General features: G+C 41.7%; 1 protein-coding gene across 1 annotated transcript; it reads left to right on the top strand.

The window, feature by feature from the left end:
• The first annotated feature begins 1,998 nt into the window (after nucleotides 1-1,998).
• LTV1 (LTV1 ribosome biogenesis factor) lies at nucleotides 1,999-19,165 on the top strand. Its single transcript, XM_034765500.1, has 11 exons — nucleotides 1,999-2,136; nucleotides 4,240-4,371; nucleotides 5,469-5,660; nucleotides 7,673-7,760; nucleotides 8,929-9,073; nucleotides 9,759-10,002; nucleotides 11,564-11,691; nucleotides 12,869-13,008; nucleotides 13,315-13,367; nucleotides 14,188-14,388; nucleotides 16,056-19,165. The coding sequence occupies exons 1-11, from the start codon at nucleotides 2,134-2,136 to the stop codon at nucleotides 16,167-16,169; spliced, it is 1,440 nt and encodes a 479-aa protein (XP_034621391.1). The 5' UTR covers nucleotides 1,999-2,133; the 3' UTR covers nucleotides 16,170-19,165.
• The last annotated feature ends 1,398 nt before the right edge of the window (nucleotides 19,166-20,563 follow it).

Raw genomic sequence — 20,563 nt, 5'->3', positions numbered from 1 at the left:
TTTTTTTGCCAAAAAAGGGGAGTGGGACCTCTAGCCGAGGAGAAAGGTTCAGGGGGGGGGGGGGGGGGAGAGGGATAGTGGCAATGCCAGCCCTGCGCTGGAGAGAGGGTTAGGGAGAGCAGCTCTGGCCAGCCAGTCCGCCCGCCCCACATGCTAGAAGGGAGATGGGGGCCTTGGGCGGCCCTGTGTGCGGGCAGGCAGCGCTCAGACCACCAGTCCCACGTAGGGTTGCCAACTTTCTAATTGGTTTTCTGCAAACAGCCTTGCTCTGCTCTGCCCCTTCTTTGAGGTCTGACACCCTCTCACTCCATCACCCCTCCCTCCGTCGCTCACTCTCCCCCACCCTTGCTCACTCACACCAGGCCGGGCAGGGGGTTGAGGTACTGGGGGGATGAGGGCTCCAGATGTCGCGCCACAGTGGGGCTGGGGATGAGGGGTTTGAGGTGCAGGAGGGGCTCAAGGCTGCAGCAGGGGGGTGGGGTGTGAGCTCTGGGAGGGAGTTTGGATGTAGGAGGGGGCTTGGGTGCAGGAGGAGGTGCAGGCTACAGGTGGCGCGTACCTCAGGTAGCTCCTAGGCACAAGGGCAGCCGGGGAGCTCCATCCGCTGCCCCTGCTTGTGGCTGGGAACCACAGCCAATGGGAGCTGTAGGGGTGATGCCTGCGGACGGAGGCAACACGTGGAGACCTCTAGCCACTCCTGCACTTAGAAGCTGGCAGGACGTGTGGGTGCTCCAGCAGCTGCACAGAACTGGGCTTTTAACAGCCCTGTCAGCTGTGCGGACTAGAGCCACCAAGTATTGGGGGTAGCCGTGTTAGTCTGTTTCTACAAAAACAACAAGGAGTCTGGTGGCACCTTAAAGACTAACAGATTTATTTGGGCACAAGCTTTCGTGGGTAAAAAAACCTCACTTCTTCAGATGCAAGAAGGCAGAGCCACCAGGGTCCCTTTCTGACCCAGTGTTTTGGTCAAAAACCAGCCACCTGGCCACCCTAGCCCTGTGGGCAGGCAGCAAGGGGTTTGGAGGACAAGCCCCACACATGGGCGGGCAGCAGAGGGACTCAGACCAGCCCCACGCACAAGGGGCATGGGGACCACGGGGGGAGGGGAGTAGCGTGCAGGCGACGGAGGGGGGTCTGACTGTGCTTCAGATGCAGACCTTTTTTGGAGCGCCCTTTGCAGCTGGGGAGCGGCCTGTGTCCGTGCTACCCGAACCTCCTCCCGCCTGCTACCCCCTTGCCGCTTGCTGGTGGCGGTGAGTATTGGCCCTACTCTCCCCACCCCTAGAGCCAAACTCCGGCCAGGTCCTACTCCCCCCTTGCACACGTGCCTGGAAGCACAACACGATCTCGGGAGTCGGAGCCGGGTCGGCACGTGCGGAGGCTGCCAGTGTTGTGTGGGTGGGGCAGGGTTACACCCGCTGATGCCCCCTGGCGTGTGTTGCTGGGGGAGATGAGAAAACGGGACACGTCACGCCGACCCCACAACAGCCTGGCCCAGCCGGGGGCGAGGCAGGCGGAGGGGCCGAAACACAGCGCCTGTCGGGTCCATTGCGCCGCCGGGGCGCCCACTCTGCGCATGCGCTGCAAGGGGAAAATCCGCGCCAAGAAACGTTCATTGGTATCTGCCTGTGTCTGAGACACGGCGACGGGGGCATGCTCGCGCCTCCCCGGGCAGGGAACCTGTCCCGCATGTGGCTCCCTCCCTTCCCCCAGCCGCTTGTGTCCCTGCCCAGCTGCGGCTCACTCAGTGCGCATGCCCACTGTCCTCTTTGGGTTCCTCCAATCCACTTTCTCCGCCACTGCCACACCCCGGCGGGCAAAACCATTCCCGCAACGGTGGGGGTCGTGTTAGCGCCTGTGTCTCTTTAACCCTGCCTTCCGCGAGAGGGCTTCCGTCACCCCTGGCAGTTCTTGAGTCTGCGGCAGAAGGCTCATTTACTGCCACTGCGTTGGTTTGGAGCTGTCGATTCCCCCCCCCCCCGCCAACGGACAGGAGCTGGTTTATCCCAAGATGGCGGCGGTTCCCAGTTCCGGGCCGGGCCGACTCACGTGGGAGTGAGCCAGACTCGGGGTCTCCCGTAGCGTGGTCCCCCACGACTGCAGAGCGCGCGCCGCTGCACCCGCTTCCGAGCCATGGTGAGTAACGGCCGCGGAGGAAGGAGGGGAGAGAGTATGAAACCTTCCTCACGGGAGGGGGGCGCGCGCTGTTGTCACTCGCTCTCTCCCCCCCCCCGCGCCCCCGCTTTGCCCCCGGGGGGCGGGGGAAAAACCCCCCCCCCCCCCCCATGGGGCCGCAGGGAGGGCGGAGCGCCCCGCACCTCAGCTCAGCGACATTAACTCTGGAGCCTAATGATGACCGTGGCCACTTTACGCCCTAATGTTGGGGTGGGGGTTGGCCTTGGCTGGGAATGAGAAGGCGCTGCTGAGGAAGGCCGGTGTCTTTGATTAGTTGTCGTTTGTTAAATCGTGCCTAAGACCCATCACCACCGGGCTTGTATTGTGCTAGACGCTGTACAAACACAGAGTAGCAGACCGGCCCTGCCCTGAAGAGCTCACAGTTCAAGTAGCCAAGACAGACACAGGGTGGAAGAAGGAGTATATGTAGAAGCTATCCCCAAGTATTCAGAAATCATCAAGCAGGCCTCAATCATCAAACTTTTTTTAAAAATGGTATGGGGCTCTTTCAATTACATTCTTGTTTTGGAGCACCTGGCTTATATTTGCTTCAGAAGTTCAGGTGTTTTTCTATATCTATGAGGACTAGAAGTTCAGAGGATTTTCTAATGACAACTGAGATTCTCAGATAATCCTTTGGCTGTGTGAGAGTGCCTGTCTTTAAGAAAAACACCTATATCTCAAGCCTTGTGATAAAGTCAGGAGAGTTGGCAACAGTGATAAGTCACAAGGAGAGAGGAGGTGGAGAGACCCAGAAAAGAGGAAAGATTGGTGATGAAGAGAAACCAAGCGTAGAAATAGAGGTAGCCCTAAAAGGAGGCATAACTTTCCAGTGTGATAAAATACTGAACAGATATTAACTAAGCGGTATGTTTATTACATACACGCAATACTCTACCCTCCATCTCTGTGCAAACCTGCCACTGATATTGGCATATAGGATGGCGCATAGGTCTGAAATCATTTCCTGGTCCTGTACAGACCATAATTATAAGTGGAATTCTGCCCTCTCCACAGAATGGGCTTCAGAGGCACACTTAATAGTTTAATCCACAAGATACTGGGCTGTAGGAATGGGGACCTGGATTTTAAACATTGCATTTGTACCACCATTCTCCTGGAAATTCACAATTAGCAGTAGTGGCATATATGTCTGCTTACTTACAGTCTTGCATCTCATTTTGTGATAATTCCAGACATAAGATTCCAAAATGCAAACAATATTAAAAGCGTACCCTGGCAGCTGATACCTTCTTACACAAATGTATCTCAAATGCTACATAACATGTTACATTATCTGATTTACATTTTAAAATTAAAAAGCAAGGAGGGGAAGGTTAGGCTTATTCTGTAACTTACACAATGAAAATGTTCTCTTATAATTTTTTAACCTGTCCGAGTTCCCAATAGTAGAACTATTGGAAAATTTTATTTTTATATATACACACAGTTGTATAGAGAGTTGTAGAATATATTTCCAACAGGATAGTTCTTCAGATTGCTGAGGAATTCAGGAGGCTGAGATGGTTTATTGTATGTGGCAGTGGTTCAGTTGACAATTTCATTATAAGAAACTGAGCTAGAAATATATAGATATCATTTAGACAACAGTCTATATCTATATATGGGAAGCTACATTTGCCTGTCCTGAGGAATTTCCACCTGTCCATTTCCCTGTTTCCCAGTTTGAACTTTCTGTCACACATGCCCTGATGTTCAGAGTGCAGTTACTTAAGAACACCTGAGAGCACAGCTGAAAATCATGTACTGTAATCAGTCTGTAATTCATGTTTAATGTATAATTCTACAGAACACATATATATCTGCAGTTGACACTTAGAACATGTGAAGTGTATTTCTTTTAGACGATGCAGTGCATGTGGCAAGAACACATCTAATTTTGGTTTGCTTTTTAAGCCCTGCTGTTCAAGAGTATGTAACATTTTCTGAAATTTTATAGCAAAGAACATGTGTGTATATATGTGTTGGGGAGGAAAGGGATTCCTTAGAAAAGTTTTTAATATATATTTTTTTTATAACCAGAACATAACTTTTCTTTTGCAGCCTCACAGAAGGAAGAAACCCTTTATAGAGAAAAAAAAAGCTGTAACATTTCACCTGGTACACAGAAGTCAGAGGGACCCTTTGGCAGCTGACGATACTGCACCTCAGAGAGTTCTGTTGCCTTCACAGAAGGTAAATGCTCACTTCGACCATGGAAGCTTGGATTAGAAATTAATATTGCAGGAGAGTAAAATGATTATAAGATTTTACTATTCAGAGTCATAACTTGAGAAAAAGGGAGATGGATTGGGAATAGGTTTTAGTTAGAAAATTGGACTGAAATCTACCACAATGTAAGAGGCTGGATGTTTGTGTTTTTGAGAACACACTCAAAACTTTATAATTTTTTACACTCCTATACAGACAAATCCTCAGCATTTTACTAAACACTTCCTAGTGAGAGAATTTTCCCTAGCCAGAGGTGGTTATGGTGGATGCGAGGCGGGGGTGCAGAACCCACCAGCGAGGTCGAGGGACAATGTACCGTTGATAAACCCTGGAATTTAGGAGATCAAGGCTCCCAGCCTCAAAATTAATCCATGCTGCCTCTGTGTAGTGAACAGTCATAATAAATCTCTGTGCAGTGAATGTGTATTCGTATAGCTTCTGTACACACAGAGATTTGCAAAAGTTTTGTAAGTAAATGTTTTGCTCATGGGCTGAACACCTTGTTAAGTGTGTGTTGGATTCAGGGCTGGCTCTAACTTTTTTGCCGCCCCAGGCAAAAAAGAAGAGCACCGCCCCACCGTAACACACACCCCTCCCTCCCCCCCAGTGCCAGGCCGCACCGCACCCTGCCCGGCCGAAACAAAACAAAAAAACACTCGAGCGCCACCCCACTGCGAGCGCCCCCCTGCCACCCCAACATTGGCCACCCCTTCTAAGGTGCTGCCCCAAGCACGTGCTTGGTCGGCTGGTGCCTGGAGCCGGCCCTGGTTGGATTGGTTTTTAAAAAAAAAGTTTAGTTATACTACAAAACTGATCTTGTGTGTTTTTTAAAAAAAAAAAAAAAAAAAAAATATTCCTTCCCAATCCTTCAGACTAAGGTTGTTTTCATTTCTGTCTTTTATCTATCTGAGGGCTTTGTTTTTGTTTTTTTGTTTTTTCTGCAAGGTGTCCTTGTTTTTCAAGATGAGGATTCCCAGGTTATGTATTTGAGATCGACATTCTTGCTAATGAATTTGAATCTGATCTAATTTATTAATCCTAATCTTTTTTACAATCTCAAGGGAGATGAGGAACAGAGGAGAGAAGAGCAGAGGAAATATGGAGTGTTCTTTGATGATGACTACGACTACTTGCAGCATCTAAAAGAAGCCTCTGGTCCCTCAGAGCTAATCCCATCTGATGTGTCTGGTCAACAGAGCAGGATTATAGTGAGAGGGGAAGGAGAGAGAGAGGAAGAAAGTCAACAAATTCCAGTAAGTATGGTATTTGCTGCACTGTTGACCATTCTTGTATTGTATCTTGCTGAGTTTAACATCCTGTAAATCCCGCTACATGTTTAAATTTAATAACCTTGTTCAAAAAACATTCATGTGGTTATAAGCTACTTATGAAGGATTCCGTTTTTCCCAGGCACTTTGGCATACCAAATTTCCTATTTGATCATAGGCAAAAGTATTATATTGGCAATTAATGATCCATTCGTTATTTAGAAGCTGCAAAGCCCTTAAATGATTTTCATCATGACAGTGAGGGTTCTTGTGTGACCCAAAAGGGATGGGATCCCATAATAGTTGTATGAAAAAAACCATGCGAGTTGCTCTCACTACTTTTGCATTTGTTTATAATTATTATAAAACACTCAGATGTTGTGGTAATGGATTGTGAAGAAATCTTAAATAAGTAGTAATAAACTAGAAACTATATCAAATATTGGTTAAAAAAGTAATGAAACAGAATCTGGGGAAAATACAGGTGAATGCTTCCAATGTTGAGTACAGTGAAGTTTTGACCTTCAGTAGTGTGCCAGAACACTGTTAGTGGTTTGGAAAGCTATTAGGTAACCCTCACACACAGTGGAGTGTGCAAGAAAAGTGTACAAACTGAATCAACGATAGCTTATTTTAAGGGCCTGGGGAAGTGTGGCTCTACAGAGTTTTTCAATTTTGATGAAAACTGGCACATATGTTGTCATAACTATAAAGGGAAGGGTAACTTAGTACTGTACACAGGACAGCTAAAATCCCTCCTGGCCAGAGACTCCAAAATCCTTTTCCCTGTAAAGGGTTAAGAAGCTCAGGTAACCTGGCTGGCATCTGACCCAAAGGACCAATAAGGGGACAAGATACTTTCAAATCTTGGTGGGGGGAAGGCTTTTGTTTGTGCTCTTTGTTTTGGGGGTTGTTCGCTCTTGGGACTGAGAGGGACCAGACATCAATCCAGGTTCTCCAAATCTTTCTGAACAAGTCTCTCATATTTCAAACTTGTAAGTAAACAGCCAGGCAAGGCGTGTTAGTTTATCTTTGTTTTTTCAACTTGTAAATGTACCTTTTACTAGAGCGTTTATCTCTGTTTGCTGTACTTTGAACCTAAGGCTAGAGGGGGGTCCTCTGAGCTCTTTAAGTTTGATTACCCTGTAAAGTTATTTTTCCATCCTGATTTTAGAGAGAGGATTTTTACCTTTTTCTTTAATTAAAAGCCTTCTTTTTAAGAACCTGATTGATTTTTTTTTCCTTGTTTTTAGATCCAAGGGGTTTGGATCTGTATTCACCAGGGAATTGGTGAAGAGTTTCTCAAGGCTTCCCAGGGAAGGGAATAAGCTTTGGGAATGGTGGCAGCGGACCAGATCTAAGCTGGTAGTTAAGCTTAGAAGTTTTCATGCAGGCCCCCACATTTGTACCCTAAAGTTCAGAGTGGGGAAGCAGCCTTGACAAATGTTTTTAAAACTAAATATATTTTGACCACGTTATAAAAAGTTCCATAAAAGTCATTACTTTGGAAGCACTGTTTTTAAGTTTAAAGTCTTGCACATAGAAAGGGCTTTAGAAGGGAAATCTTAAAATGGTCTTTAGTAATGCTTATGCTATTAAGGAAATAGAAAGTTGCTTCTGGTTATTTCCTGCACAACCATTTCCTCAGTCACATCTTGAAAGCTTTCAAACAATCTTTGTACTGGGGGAATATGCATACTAAGGGCAAAAATCCTTCATTGGCTAACTTCCATTACTTAGTCCAGTAAAGAAACAAGATGAGGGAGGTAATAACTTTTATAGGACCAACTTCTTTTGGTGAAAAAGACAAGATTTTGAGCTACAGAGTTCTTCTCAAGTCCACTAAGAAACTCAGTTAAAATCCTGTTTTCTCCAGGTAAGTAAGCAGTAATTTTCAAAGATTTGTTTCTGTCAGAGTACTCAAAACATATGATCACTCTTGCATCTTTAAGACTACTTTAAATAAATAACTGTTTTGTTTCCTTTTTTGTTTAAAGTCTCCCACTATTAAGTTGCCTTCCTCAGTGTTTGCCTCAGAGTTTGAAGAGGATGTGGGACTGTTAAATAAAGCTGCTCCTGTTTCAGGTACCATACAACTCTTTACCTGTTTTTCTTTTGTGAAGCTAATGGTCCTCTTGGTGACCTAGGTGAAATTATATTTTTGTTAAACATTAAGGTTGTTCATCTATTGATATTATTGTTTTGCTTCAGGTACGTCTCCATAATTGAGGAGAACCAAAAAGTGACTCAAGATTTATTTTCCTCAGTAATTGAATCGGTGCCTTTCTTTGGCATTATATAGTAACTGGTTCTAATCCTTGGGTTTGTTGTATTGTGCAGGAAACCCTAGTTGGGAAAGGAGGAAGAGGGGGGGAAAATTCTTCAGAGTGTGGTTTTGTTTTGTTTTTAAGGAATTTTGTCAGTCCTTTAATGCCCCATTCCTTTATTGGGTTATGTGCAAGTATATCTTTGTGCCCCTGTAGAGTCCCACTGATGCAAAAGTTCATCTACATGCATCCCAGTATAGAACTGGGGCTTCATTCTCAAAGTTTGTCTTCCTTGAAAGAAAAGTAAATTCCATTCAGCATCCCAGTGTTGTAGTCTTAAACTGTAGGATGATTTAAGTGTTCAGTGTTACAAAGATGCACAGTGTGCTTGCATAATATACCTATGTGTGCCATTCTGGTATAGCATCTACCACACATTCTCTGATTGGGGTTTAAAATCCATAGTTCCTTCTGGCCAGAAAGGTGAGTTTTAATGACCACTGTTCAACAAACTGAAATAGAGGATTAGTTTTGTGGTCTGTGTGTGTGTAATTTAGAAAGGGTGTGTGTGTGTATGTGTACATTTTTTTTTATGTATATATAAAAAAATACTGCAATGGAGGATGTATGTACTCCAAACATAGGAGAAGCAGTCATCCAAATCAGAATAAATCATGTATAATTGGTGAGAAAAGTCGCATGTTATCATGTGTTCAGACTATTGGACCACACATCTGTCTGACTTCTAATGAGCAGAGTTATAGTTTTTAATTGAAACATTATACACTGTCATTCAACTCAGCAACTTCGTCCTGTGCTTCTAATAAATTCTTTAAAATTCTTCCCCTCCTTCCCAAAAAGGGGTTATTTGAGCTCCGCAAATAGCTCTACTTAGTACAAATTAGCATTTATAGTTGGGAACCTTTGTTTCTGGGAAGTGGCTTGGGGATGCAATGCCAATTTTAAAGCATTCTTTTCCATTATAGGACCCCGTTTGGATTTTGACCCTGATATTGTCGCAGCTCTTGATGATGACTTTGACTTCAATAATCCAGATAATCTTCTCGAAGATGACTTTGTCCTAAAGGCCAGTGAGCCAGGGAAAGGGGTCTGGAAAGGAGAAGACTGTCGGTATATGAAGCTTTGCAGAACTCTTTAATGTCATAACAAATAATGCAATATTGTCCCTAGTTCTTTTTTTGTTTTTTGTTTTTTATCTGTTTGAAACAACACTAAATTCACAAATATATAGAATTTACTTAGTAAACAGGATTATGAGATCTAAACTGTGTTTCCAAATCTAACGCAATCTCAAAACACTTCCAGTATTATAGGCAATAATATTACAGGTGGTCATTGTAGTGTGTTTACAAGACCTTGGGAAACATCTTGTTACTATGAAGTGAGGTTTCATGGGTATTTCTAGCATTAGCTACTGGTACCACTTCTTTCATAAGCACATGCATAGTTTTACTCATATTAATATTCCAGTATTCTTTTGCTTTCTCTTTCTTTTCTGGTCCCGTTTCCTGATGTATAACTAACCAGACATGCTGCATTTGGAACACCAAGGGAACGACCAAGTGTGAAAGCATTTCTGGCTATTCACCCTAATCAAATATTTATTGGTACACCCTGATTTTAACTTTGGGCAGCACTTTTACTACTAAACATTTCAACTTCTTGTATCTGCATGAGAAGAATCTTTTTTTAATTTAACTTGGCATAAGTTTGAGGTGATAAAATAACACAGGGTAGACTCTGACAGGCTATACCCATTTCTTAAGTGGCTGATCTACAGATATATTCTACTCAGGAGCTCTGATACTGAGGATGAAGATGAGTGGGAGGATATGGATGATGGAAAGGACAACAACAGTAGTGATGAAGATTATGATTCAGAGGGTCCTTTGTCGGATGATGAGGGAGTTAGTGGAGAGATGAAAGAGTTTCTTTTCATGCAAGAGGAAACCAAGAGTCGTTTCACAGAATACTCCATAACTTCGTCCGTAATGAGAAGGAATGAACAGCTGACCCTGCTAGATGAGAGATTTGAGAAGGTGAGGTAGCTCACTGATAAAAATGTTAAGAAGCCCCAAGTGTATGAGAGAGAGGATATTTTAAACCTGTTTCTCTGTGCTTTTTGCCCCATCCTGCTCTCCCCCACCCCAAATCCTGTAAGCCAGTGGCTTTCAAACTTTTTAGGCTGCGTACCCCTTTCCAGATAAGAGTCTACTGTACATCCCCACCTGAGATAGGTGGAGGTGATTGGGGGGGGGGGGGGGCAAGGCGGGGTCACAGAACAACCCCCCACCCCCCCGATTTTTCAAAACGGGGGGGGACATCCAGGGGGATGCAGAGGAATGTTCAGGGGGCAAGTGGCTACGTCAGGTGTCTTGGGCCAGCCCTGCATGCCTGGGCTCAGGGAGGGAGCGCCACCTCTGCTCTCCAACTCACCTCAGTGGGCCAACCAGCCTGTCAGGGTGTGGGGGGAGACAACCAAAAATTGTAACTCATGGCAGGGATTACAAAAAGTTTGAAAACAGCCCCCCACGTCAACGTTCCTCCGCACCCCCTTAGGGGGCACCCTCTATGGTTTGAAAACGTCTGATTCTCAGTCACATACAGAAAGGAAATGTACACCAATGCAGCTGCGGTTTTAATTTTAAGGCGATTAAACATTGATTAGATTGCCAATTCTTACTAAATAAAATGTGTTGTCCGCCATTACAGGATTTTTCTCGCATACCCCAGTTTGAAAACCACTGCTAAGCTGATCCACGCGCATAGACCCTTTTGCATTACAAGAAATGAGTTTGAGTATGGGTTTTAAATGGTTCTCATCCAATGCATGGTTGTATTATCTCATTCTCATTAAAAGGCCGCAGGGATGTAATCCTAACTATGGATTTCCTCTTTTCCTGCCTCCAACAATTATAATAATTTCCATTGCTATGGGGCGATGTGGAATCTCAAGCAGTAAAGGATATATAATTTGTCAAATCACATTTCCATCTGTAAAGTGGGGGTGGTATTTTAGTCCTGTGAGATGGATTTATAAGATGTTTTAAAAGTGCTTTGATCTAATTGTATGAAGTGTGGTGGATGCATGAAGTCTAACTTTTCCAGTAGGCAGTGGCAGTCTAATTAATTTACTTAATTATCCCAAACAGTGTCCCAAAGAGAAATGAGTAATTTGACTATATAACATTGAAAGATAATTAATTTACTATTGGTATGCTTATGTCAATTGGAGGTAAAGGAGAGAGCCTGCTGCAGGCCTACCCTTCACTGCTGCTACTACTACTGTATTTGTTTTGTAGACTTGTTTCAAAGACTTCTATGAGGGGAGAAAGAAATGGAAGTGAATGGAAAGAAATTATCATTATTGTTATCATAATGCTAAGGAGACCTAGTCCTGGAGCAGGACCTCATTGTGCTAGGCACTGTAAGAACACAGAACCGACAGTCTCTGCCCTGCAAAACTTTTTGTTATAAATAGTGTGAAAATGAATTTTTAATATCCAGAGAAGCTGTTGAACAACATTGCATTTGTCTCACACATGCAATCTAGATGCAAATATTCATCATTCGTTTAGCTTTGTGTTTTTTCCTTTTTAGTTCTTTGAACAGTTTGATGACGATGAGATCGGAGCGTTGGATAATGTGGAATTAGAAGGCTTTATTCACACCGACAGCACTCGGTTGCAAGAAATCCTGAATGACTACTACAAAGAGAAAGCTAAGGAGTGTGTAGAATCACTTTTAGAGCTACTTATGTGAATCAGAACTAACACTAATTACACGTTACTCACTCTAGTGACATGTTATCTCACTTATTAAAATAAAATCTATCTGAGTTTTAATTTACTTTGATGGAGACCGTATTTTTGTTTGTAGGATGTAATTAGTTTAGTGTTTGTAAAATATTCATATTTTTATTTAGCAGTGGATTTCTATTGAATTGAGTGGTGATGCACCAAAGTGATATGGAGTGGGTTTTTTGTTGCTTGCAGTCTTACTGAAAATTGTATCCCACTTCTCTGCTCGGTGTCCCCATCTGGTTCCCTGATTTTGAACCTCTGACCGTCACTTTGTTCCCTGTTTTTTTATTAGTTGTCCCACGTAATCATTTGGTACTGGGTCCAGTGGTCCCTCCCACTAGGCTGGGGGAGGGGCCTTTAGTAGTGGGCGGCTAAGCCCGCCCACTTCCCGGTTTGCCAATACGGCCTCACTACAATCCCACTTAACTACAGCTAATGTTCAGAGGCCTTCTTAGCCCTTCTGATTTGCAAGGAAGTTACTGATTTGGACTGAGGTTTCCCCTACCATGCATCTTTCTATTGTAACTGACCCTGCAGCAGAGTATCTCCATCTGTTGTTGTGTACAGAACCAAGAGCAGAACCTGTTATGTACACAGTGGAATGATTTGTGTATCATGATTGTATACCTGATTGATCATGTATACCTAATTGAACACTTATGACCCAATCCTTTGCATTCAGATGTGGAGGGGGGACAACAGCCAGCCAGCCATTCGGTTCACTGATGTTTCCTCCTTCCTGCATTCAGGTGCGCCAAATATTCTTGAAAGTAGAGGCAGCTTTCTTAGCAATCTACCTCTGACAGTGCAGATATTTAAATAGTCTGGTTATTTTGGAGATTTGTGGAGAGAGAGGATAGGGGAAAGGAAAAGAAATTCCCATGTCACATTACTAAGTGGTTTGTTTTTGTTTTTAACACAGGTAGGAATGTTTTTTTTCTGTCTTTTGCAGGGAGGAGGTTATGTAGTCACAGATTTAAATAAAAGGGGTGGAGGGAAAGGGTAAGCCTTCATTCTTTTTTTCAGTGTTAGGAAGTTATAGTGAAATTCTTATTTTTTCCTTTCCCTGACTCCCACCCTCTTCTCTTACCTTCTCTAAAAGCTGTGTGAAACCTGATGCTCTTGAACCAAGAAAGGATTTAGATTCTCCCCTTAATGAGAAGGGTGAGGAAGAAGAAGAAGAAATCGTAACTTTAGTTATTGAGGAACCCAAAGAGAAGTGGGATTGTGAATCCATTTTGAGTAAGTATGTGAGGCTCTTACTTTTTCCAGGGATAGTAAAGCAGATGGTAGATTGTCTTGTTATTGGTAGCCAGGTTTCTAGTTAAAATAGCTTCTGCATTTCTCTGTGCTTTTGACTGGAACATAACAGCATACATTCTCATTAAAGAAATTTGGCCAGGGGTTTATTAAATGCACTAAAACATAACTAATTGCCATGAGCCTTTCAAATTTAATATATAACTTTTTAAAAAATTGCTATGCAAATTGGGGTGGTATTTTTCAGGGTACAACCCTTCATTATCTTTGTTTTCTTTCTTGCCTTAGGTACATACTCAAACTTGTATAATCATCCAAAACTTATTGAGGAGCCAGCAAAGGTAAAATCATTAGGCTTATTTTCTATATTATATGAAGTTTACAGAAGTCTAAGCAGCAGCATGGCTTGTAGAGTCAAGACAAAGACAGTTACTTTCCTGTTGGCTGTATTTGTCTTTGAGTTGACCTGCAAATGGGGTGTGGAGGTAGGAATGTTGTGTTCTGTTTTGCTGCTTCATGATTTTTAAAACATTTAGTAGGTGGCTTTTTTAAAGGTGGGAAAGGGGGCAAGAAAGGAAGAAAATTCAAAATTTGCATAACCTGTCTTTCCTGGAGAATTAGTAAGATTATCTCACAAATATCAAGAGCGTACAACCTGTGCATACTTGCAAGAAATCAGTTCTTTTGGAGGTGGATCTCTACTGTCCCTTTAAGGACTGAGAACTCTCACCACAGTTCTTTTGTCCTCCGAGTTCCCCAGCAAAATTTAAAATGCATCTTGATATTTCTAAAGTTCAAAAAATAAAGCAGACCTCCTCATAAAGAAGCAAAGAGAATACAACCCTATTTTTTTTCCTTACTAGTTACCTTTAAGTAAAACTTAAATAAAGGAGGGAGGGAAAGTAACGTTAAATATAACTTTTAAGGCCAACTTCTGCCACAGATATGTACGTGTAGTTCTTGTTGAGTTTGATGGGAAATCGTGCATCTATTTGAGGGCAGAATTTGGTTGTGTGTTCACTATTGGAAAATTTGTAGCATTATTGGTGGTTCTATGTTATTGCTGATAAGAAGGGTGATCCATAAACCTTGGAAGAAAAGCAGGTGGAGGATGGAGGGTTAAAGACAACTAATTCATTGGCACATTTGTCTGTATTTTAGTCCAAACCAATCAAAATTTCTCACAAGAGTGGAATCCCACTGGATATCTTGCCTCAGAGAGGTCTTACGGCTAAGCAGACTGAACGCATGCAAATGATTGATCAAAGTGATCTGCCAAGAGTATCCACACAGCCACGTTCCAAAAATGAGAGCAGAGAGGATCGAAAAGCTAGAAAACAAGCTATAAAGGAAGAACGAAAGGTAAAATCTAGTCTTTAATATTTTAAGACAACCTCTCGGGAAAATCTGTTGCTCTGTTCCTCATTATTCTGTTTTTTAAAAAACATTTTTTCTTTTAAACGAATTTATTTTGTTTCTGGGAATTATTGGGAAAAATTCACTGGTCTTTAAGGGTTGATTTCTGTATCTTTCTGGAAAATACCATTCACTGGAAAGTTCGATTATTATTTTTCCCCAAAAGTAGGAAAACGTTTTCTTGGTAATAATTCTGCAAAGATTCTCAATTTCTTTCAATAGCCTTTTCTCTCTACTTTAGTTTTCCCTCTTCTGTCTGCTCTTAGTTTCTCCCTCTCTGTCTTTGGTCTGGTTTTGTTTTTGTTTTATTTTGTTTTTCCCCCCCCTGGGCTGTTACTACAGAAAGTAAATTCACTTCCTACTTTCAATCTTTTCTGGTACTGCCGCCACCACCACCACCATCACTCCGGTTTCATTTATTCTGACCTTTAAAAGCTGGATCATGCCAGCCACTGGCAAAGGAAAAAACAGAAGAGGTAGCTGAAACTGGAGTCTTTTTTGTTATATAAAAGTCTAACATGCTTCAACCTGGGAAAAGAGAATGTGAAGCAGCATGTCTCTAAAACTTAGATATTACTCCTGGGGAAATTCTGCGCCACTGCGCAATGCAGAATTTTGTAGAAATTAGTGCACATGCAGATTTTCCTTTCCCCTCACAGAAATGGGCTGCAGTGCTGATAGCTGCCACCAGGGGCCACTGGATTCAGCAGAGCATAGCTTGTACACCGAAGACTCTGCTGGGGGGAGGGGGAGGGAGCTAAAGGGTTCCTGGCAGCTACAGTTCCCAGCATTCCCTGACGGAAGGAGAGGGCGGCACGCCGGAAACTCTGCAAGCCTGAGACCGAGCATCAGGCTTTCTCTCCCGTCTGGATCCCTGGGCTCGGGCTGGGGAGGGAGCAGGAGGAGAAGGGTGCCTGGGGAAGTGGGGCCCCACAGCTGGGCTCTAGGGGGAAGGAGGGTTGGGTATCTGGGCTAGGGATGGGGTGCGGGTATCTGGGCTGGGGTGCCCCACGGTTGGGTTCTGGGGAGGAGGGGGTTTGGGTGTATGGGTGGGGGTGCAGAGAAATAGGAACTGGGTTGTCACAGGGTTTCTAACTCTACTCCTGGGGGAGATTTTCTGTGTGTCTGAATTGTTACAAACATACTTGGTGACTGGTATTTTAAAATAAATTACCAAAATAATTGAAACTGGCATGATTATGTAGTGTTCTTTTGACAAATAAAATTTGGAGAATTTTTAACAATTTTTTGGCACAGAATGCCCCCGGGAGTAAGATACGTGGGGCACCCTATGCTACAGGTGCTACAACGGTACTGTTGCAGCACTGCAGCTATTTCACTGTAGTATAGACGCTTACTTCCATCAACATAGTGATGACTGCACTGGGGCATAGGTTGTCTTAACTATATCTCTTGGGTATGAATTTTTCATACCCATGAGCGATGTTGCTAAGTCAACCTAAGTTTATGTGTAAACCAGGCCTTATTTAGCATGTCTCTGAAAGTTATTCAGATATCTCCTTTGGATTGTGAAGGTGTTGGGGAGTGAATTATATACTTCTCTGCAAATCTCAAAAATAGGTTTTTAATGTGTAAGTCCTTCATGTTTGCAGGAACGGAGAATGGAGAAGAAAGCCAACAAATTAGCCTTCAAGTTGGAGAAAACAAGGCAAGAAAAAGAACTGCTCAATCTGAGACAGAACGTTCAAGGGCTCAAGCTGTCGTAGTGGAACAGATGACTTTCATATTGTGGAAAGTTCTTTGCATTGTTCTTTGTGCTAGGATCTTGGGAAGACAATGACTCTCTTAACCTTGTCCCGTCATGGACAGAAGTTCATAACATGGTATTTGAATTTTTCTATAACCAGATCCAAGTAATTACATTTAAAAAGATGGGAAAACAGCTGAAACAATTTTTGGTTACAAATTAAAATTTACAGTAGTATTACTGTATTTTTCTGTCATGAACATAACATGGCAGTTATTTATAAACTGAGTTACACTGGGAGCGTGTTAGGATACTTAAATTACAGAAAAATATGTATCTTCTATGCAACAGGTTTTGTATATATTGAGAAAATTTAACTATTATGATTCAGGAGCCCTCGGTGCTGTTTCTTGATTAGATTTACCTATCTGAATGTGCATAAAATAACTTTCCCTCCCTTTATAATGGTATTTAAATGCAGGTTCATTTGGAAACCATGCTTTGACCTTAGCACAGTTCAGTATATCAAGAATATGCAGTATTTTTCACCAAGCCCTGTCCAACTGTCTAAGGTATCTATTGCTGTTTGAATACTATTGTGAAGAGTATTGGAAAATCGTATTTTCAGAGAGATGTTTAGAAAACTGTTTTAAATTTAAGGGTTGTCTAAATTCACATGGTTGTGCGTTCCATTTCATTTGGCGGGTGAAATAATTAAAGATATTTAATGCAAGATTTAGGTTGTACATTTAAAATCAAAGTTAGCAACTTTAACATCATAATTTCCTCATGAAATTAACTTGGCTGTATTGAACAGTCTTGCATACAGTGTTTGCTATAAAATATTCAAACAGTAATAAGTCAAAACTATACACACACCCAGATAAAAAGGAGTAGAGTATGCTACATACATGTGACACAATAAAAATTCTGTTGCACTTCCTGACTTTCTGGGACCTAAACTCTGCAGCCTTAGCATTGCACTGTGAGGGAGCTAAACTATAAATGCAAACATTGGTGCTGTATGGGGTCTAAATCATCCATGACCTAGGCAGGAACCTCTTGGAGATGGGCAGTGGTTCATCCTAATCAGACACCGTAAACATCTTAGTTCTGACTCTAGCATTGGCTTTGATATCCTTCATTCTGTTGATGGCAGTGGGCCTATACACCTCAGAAAGGTGAGCAAGAGTTGCCCCTTTATGAGCAGAAAAGGGAAGTACCTAATCTTTGTAGTTCCACAGGACCACAACATGAACATCCTTTCATGCCGTCTTGCCATGGTCCGCTCAATGTAAAAGTCTCTGTGTATGCTGCTTGCGGGTGGGAGATTCTGGTAGAATCATAACCTATTTCTAGGATATCTGGTACTATTTTTGGAAGAATTCTGGACTGGTGCCCAGGATATAAGAGGAGAGAATTTAAATTACTGTTAATTTAATCTCATCCCAGTTGGCTAAATCCTGAGCACTTTAGGACTGGTGCCTGTGAGGCTTAAAGAAAAAAATATTTTTTTTTAGTTTTTTTTTTTTTTTTTTTTTCCCCCTTAGTTTTTCTTAAGTTTTTGTCAGGTTGTTTTATTGCTTTTGGAAGTTTCTTTAAGTTCAACACAAACTTTCTCTCCTCTATGGGTCTGATGTAATTGTTTAAATTTCTGTTCATCACTGTGTGAACTGACACAGCAGTACATACATTTCCCTTTCAGTTGTCCTTATGAACACTAAATGAAGATGAGCAGAAAGCAGTGTGAATCCTCTGTGTATAGAAACTTTTCAGAGTGCTTTGGTTATAACATCTATTGCTGCTTGTGAGATTGAACTATTGAAATTCAAACCTAAAATCAGTTTCCTTTTCTCTCAAATCTCTTCCCATGTTCTATATTAACCAAATCTGTAGAAATTAGCTCACCTAATTATGATATCTGAGGAGGGGGGAAATTTTGTAGAAGTCCTGTATGACAAAAACATCTTTGTTCATGCTTTCATTTGACTTTTAGCTATACTAGTTTTCATGTATATCATAGGATACGGCAGGATGTGTGTGTCATAATGGTTAATTATTTGGTTGCTAATAACTGGCAACTTGGATTATTGCAAGCACTTGAACTGTGCAAGTAAAAGTTGACCACCTAGCACCCATGTTTCCTGAAAGTGTTTAAAGAGGGAATTTGAAAAACTTGCATATAGAGATGAGTCAGATGCATGGAACAGGTGAGTAACGTGCAAAGCTTAATATTTAGAGTAAAGTGTAATTTTGTGGGTTAATGAACATGAATTTATTAAAAATATTGCCACATGTTCTAAAAGAGTACTATGATCTAGCTGCTAAAGTACACAAACCATAATCCTCTGCAGTTGGATATTCTGTTCAGTTGCTGAAGCAGAGGTGGGAAGTCATGAAAAAGGGTATTCTGCTTGTAGCTAGGCTTTGCTGCCAAAACTCTGTGCCAGATCAAGCAAGAAAAATCTTAATTTATTTTGTCCATTCCTAAAGAGTAATCACAATTTCTTTAGCTATTCTGATATTTGATTTGCCACAGTCAGTGTCCTGATATGCCTTGCATTATGCCATGAGAATGTTAGTAATACTCTATAAGCCAGTTTGGGAATGTTTCTGTGCTCTAGTTGCCTCCAGGAAGGTGAAGCAGGCCTGTTCTTCCCATTGCTGCTTTATTACTGTATTATTTCCTTTCTCTCTTGGTTTACCACCTCTATAGAGCAAAAATAAATGAAAGGTAAGGATAACAAGAGCAGGCCAGAGCAGGAACAAAGACAATGGAAAAGTCAAGAGTGTTTTTAAAACGGAGAGAACAGTGGGTGGAATAGAGGTTAAAAAGATGTTGGTTGGAAACAATGAAATTGAGGAGAGCTAATGGAATAGAGCAAAAGGTTATAAAATTACTTTGGTCCTCCATTGTTAACAAAATGTCACTGCTAATTGTTGTAATCAAGTTACTATATATGCCTTGGTATTCTTTTCATAATGTCTGCTACAATAAAAAAAACTTGCCAAGAGTCTCATACTGCTAAGTGGCAAACCTTGCCTTCACTTCTATGAGATTACGTGCAAACCCTTATACCTGCAAGTCTGTGTTTTGTTTTGTTCCCCTCCCGCCATAAATGGAGGGGGGGCCGGGGTTGGACCTCTTTACAGGTACACTCCAGCAATCTACTGTTTTTGCCTAATGCTGTGCTCAGTGTGGAGAGATTGATATGAAATCAGATTTGTGTTGTGTTAAGACATGGTACTGTTGTTGGTTCTCTCAAAGTTTTCTTCCAAACCATTTTCCCCTTGAAAAATGCAGTTCAATCAAAACTGTGATGCTTAGCAAACTCATGTCAATTTCACTGAAATTTTACTTTGAAGGAAAACAGTGACATTCTGACAGTTTCAAAATGAAACCTTTTGATATTTCACTTGAAACTACAGTACTTTGTTTTGAAAATTGTATTTTGTATTGTATATTATAAAATTGAAGGGTTTTTTTTTGATTATCCAATGATTTCTTTTGTCAAACTTCTGTAGAGAATTTTGAACTTGCAGGCTTTTCCCAATTATAATGAAAACAAAATTAATCGTCAAAATGGAATTTCCATCCTCCACAGCTCTACTTGCTACTATCATGTTTTAGTTTAACATAACTTAACTAATTCCCAAGTTTAGATTCCTTAGATTCTGACATTGTACATGAATAGTTTTGGGGTTTTTTTAGGGCATATTTTTCATTTTGTATAATCAAGTTTGCAATTTGCTATAAAAATACATTTAGGCTACCTAGGAATTTTTCAGGTATTCCCTGAAGTATTCCCCAAGAAATACTTCATGTCCGTCCCCCCCACCCCTTTGCTCTGTTGTTCTTTGGATCCCTGACTTTCCAGTATACAGCTTTAAGCTAGCACTGACCAGCTCTTCTAAGCACCTATTCAAGAGCACTTGAAAATGGTTTTACTTCCCTCAGAAATTTGAGAAATTAGGGGTAAGTACTAATATACACTGCTCTCTTCTTTCCTTGTATCTCCAGATCTTTGTAAGACACGAAAGATCATAAGGACACTATTAGGAATATGGCATGTGAAGTTTTATGTTTAGTTTATACTTGTATATATGAAACGGATCAAACATTTGTGGCTTCCCAAAATGCTTGCAGTTATCTTCCATATTGGGTTTGGTACAGCAGAACTTTAAAATAGAAAGGTGGCTGTGTCTAAATATATGCAAACTTATAACTTACTGGGTTTGTCATACAGGCTGTTAGCTGATATGCCATTATACATATATCCTTATTTATTAATGAACCTACTACTTGGCTTAGTCTGGATCACTCCCAGCTATTTGAACAAATACTAAACTTCTGCTAGCCCCTTAATACAAAATTAACTTGCAAGTGAACATTACTACTACAAAATAAAATCT

This window comes from Trachemys scripta, chromosome 3 (genome assembly GCF_013100865.1).
Source record: "Trachemys scripta elegans isolate TJP31775 chromosome 3, CAS_Tse_1.0, whole genome shotgun sequence".
Taxonomy (NCBI): domain Eukaryota; kingdom Metazoa; phylum Chordata; order Testudines; family Emydidae; genus Trachemys; species Trachemys scripta.
Note: the sequence above shows the minus strand (reverse complement) of the source record. Positions and strands in the feature narration are given on the sequence as shown.

What these genes read in the sequence shown, in the direction of transcription:
- LTV1 (XM_034765500.1), top strand. An exon ending in TAAAGCTGCTCCTGTTTCAG is followed by an intron (nt 7,761 to 8,928) that starts GTACCATACAAC and finishes TTTCCATTATAG; the next exon opens with GACCCCGTTTGGATTTTGAC. An exon ending in TGGAAAGGAGAAGACTGTCG is followed by an intron (nt 9,074 to 9,758) that starts GTATATGAAGCT and finishes TATTCTACTCAG; the next exon opens with GAGCTCTGATACTGAGGATG.